Source organism: Daktulosphaira vitifoliae, unplaced genomic scaffold, assembly GCF_025091365.1.
Source record: "Daktulosphaira vitifoliae isolate Bord-2020 unplaced genomic scaffold, ASM2509136v1 Scaffold_1, whole genome shotgun sequence".
NCBI lineage: Eukaryota > Metazoa > Arthropoda > Insecta > Hemiptera > Phylloxeridae > Daktulosphaira > Daktulosphaira vitifoliae.
The window spans coordinates 8393303-8396228 of record NW_026099572.1 but is presented as its reverse complement, the minus strand read 5'-3'; the positions used below and the strand labels follow the sequence as shown (position 1 = coordinate 8396228).

General features: G+C 22.8%; 2 protein-coding genes across 5 annotated transcripts in view; one reads left to right on the top strand and one right to left on the bottom strand.

The window, feature by feature from the left end:
- The window catches only part of LOC126894982 (putative uncharacterized protein DDB_G0282133), a 175613-nt gene that overhangs the window by 83004 nt on the left and 89683 nt on the right, over window positions 1-2926 (top strand). The gene's annotated exons all lie outside the window — the stretch shown is intronic.
- LOC126894975 (uncharacterized) overlaps window positions 363-2926 on the bottom strand; it is a 9738-nt gene continuing 7174 nt past the window's right edge. For 2 of the 4 annotated variants that reach the window (XM_050666373.1, XM_050666374.1), the window contains exon 2: window positions 363-1833. In XM_050666373.1, coding sequence (XP_050522330.1) covers window positions 577-1833 — 1257 coding nt within the window. In that variant the 3' untranslated portion in view covers window positions 363-576. Of the gene's footprint in view, window positions 1834-1990; window positions 2110-2926 lie in introns of all 4 variants that reach the window. The other 2 variants (XM_050666375.1, XM_050666376.1) reach the window with 2 other exon arrangements.

Here is a 2926-nt window from a genome sequence, read left to right as displayed (position 1 = left end):
ATAATGCGGTTTATTAAAAAAAATCATTATTATAAAAATATAAATAAAATAAAATTATAAGTGCTAAATATCTATTACAATGTCTTCAACTATATAAGTTTTATAATCTATTAATGCATGGTTAAAAAAATCATTTTACTGAGAGATGAGATAAAGTGGCGATGGACACAAAAATACAACACATTGTTGTAAAATTTTACCATAATGTGAAGCAAAGAGCTTTACATTGAAACAAAAAAAATAACTTTTTTCTTTTTGGCAATTAAAAGATTAGTCATGTTTTATAGTTAATTATTTTATTTTATTATTAAGTACATATTTTATACNTATAGTTAATTATTTTATTTTATTATTAAGTACATATTTTATACTCTTAATTTAATAACATCATATTAGGTATATTGAGACGGGATACGTTATGACACAAATTATACACAATAATATGTATACTATAACAAAAAAAAAATTTAAAAAAATGTACTATGTATTGTTTATCAATCTTCTATTTAAAATAAAAATAACTAAATATGGTAAATTCTGAATATAGTATAGATAAAGTTATATTAAAAGTAAAATCTAAGTCAGCATGTTACAACTGTAACTAAAAATTCTTAGGATGGTAAAATCAACTGGAGCCATTCCACCCCTTACCGAATGATAAAATTGCTTTGCTTCATTAACATATGATTCTAATTGAATTTTAGCTTTAGAGTAATCAAATGTATTTGTGGAAACTGTATTTATTAAATACTTTAAATCAAGTTTTTTCATATCTAAATTGTAACTCAAATTATTATAACATCCAATTACTTTATTGGTAAATTTTATCAATTTACTTTTATCTATAGATGAAAGTTCATCTATTATATTTTTATATATACAATTTTTTGAAATATTTTCTGTAAATTCACCAATTTCATTTAAAATGCTCATTGGAATTTTCAATAACTGGTCTAATTCTTCTTGTGTGCATTGAATTTCGTTTAAGCTTTGATTTAACATGTTCATAAGATAAATACAATGACGTACCAAAGAATAATAAGTAACCAACATTAAATTACTCTTTATGCACTCGGTATAATCTAGTAATGCAAAATAATTATTTTTCCAATTATTTAACAAGCTTTTGTACCTCTTCTCTATATAACTATAGTTATATTCGGGAAGTATGTTACTTGATGGAATAAAAGTTTGAAAATTCTCTTCCCAAATAAAACTATAAATATTTGTTACGTCTTCAAACTGATAAAATTCATAAAAGGAGTCCGGGATATATTCCTTTGACAATTTTAAAAAAACTGATTGTTCAAAAATAAATTCTAAACTCGGATATTTTTCGTTTTTGTATCTATTCATAGGTAAAGGTGATTTTGTCAAGCGGCCAAAAGTATTACATTTTTTACAGCAATTGAATAAATCCTCGCAAATGAAATGGAAATCAACTTCTTCTAATAATATTTTTTTTTCGAGTAACGCATCTATAGTTATTGATGCCATCCAAACACCTTTAGGTGCACGACATAATGTTACATAAAATATCGATAATATACGATGCAAATATTCCTTGAATATTTGTAGTTGTTCAAAGTTTAATTTGGTTTTAGCTTTCCAATCTAGTTGAATATGATATATCAAATAAAGTGTTATCTGCGAATATGAACATCTCATTTTTCTAATTTTTTTTGAAATTTTCTCAACATCCCACACATAATAATTATAGTTATCTTTAATATTATTGATTATTTCTTGTATCTCAATATCTGAAAATAAAATGTTTTCAAATGATGGTATATCATTTATCATCCTTATAAATGTCAAATTTTTACATTGTTGCTGAAAAAAAAATTTGATAAAATTGGTTAGTATTTGAACACCTAATCATATTTTTATATTGATAATCTTTAAATATTCATTGAATAATGTATTAAAATATATAACTATATAATTTTAATTGTTCATTAAAATTAAAAGGCATGTATTTTTTATATACCTTAGTTACATTTATAAAACTTTCAGTAATACTCTACATAATTGAAATCATCAATGCAATATCTCATTTTATTCTTAAAAGTAGCAGGATATTTTTATGGATATGTGCATTCTGGTAGACTTAAAAAAATATACATTGTATTTAAAAAACTGTCTAACTTTGTGCTGCAAAAGTGTACGTGAATACATTGAGTGATGTTTCAGAGAAGTTAATATGATCATAAAATAATCATAAATTTTACGTATTTTTTCATAAAAGTTACAGTGAGAACTTTTCTTATTATTGAATTATACACATTTCATAGTATCACGTGGAGTGTTAAAATCTATTTTTTTAGACCGATCTAGCATAGTATGTATGATATCTTCTATAATATCAGTATATCTTATTTCAAAACAATAATTTATATTTATTTCCAACCTTTTAAAAAAAATCTTTTATAGTTTTTCTTGTAGTCTTCATATAATTTATTTTATTAATTGTAATTTATTAAAAAAAAAATTCAGAATAGTGTACTGAATACGGTTTTGTTCATTTTTATGAATTTTGATAAGCATAAAGTTCAAATATACAATACGTTTATAAGGGTAGTATTTAGGGGTAACTTTCGAATGTTAAATATAAATCTATGATCATTGTTATATTATTAGATTAACCATAATTCTGAATGACCAATCACTAGTTTTGTAAAATAACTTTTTGAGGTACTAGTATTTAAAAATTTATCTATATGATCAGGAGGGTAGGCTTATGTAATCATTGCAATTTAAATATGAATGTTTTTATACAATTTATACACTTTAAAAGTTAATAAATGTGTTTATAATTACACTTTGTTTTATTTTTAGCTTCGATGCGAAGCTGAGAAGGTATTAATTTTACCATGATGTGTTTATTTTTTTTTTTTTTTTTTATTTTTTTTTTTTTTTGTGTCTG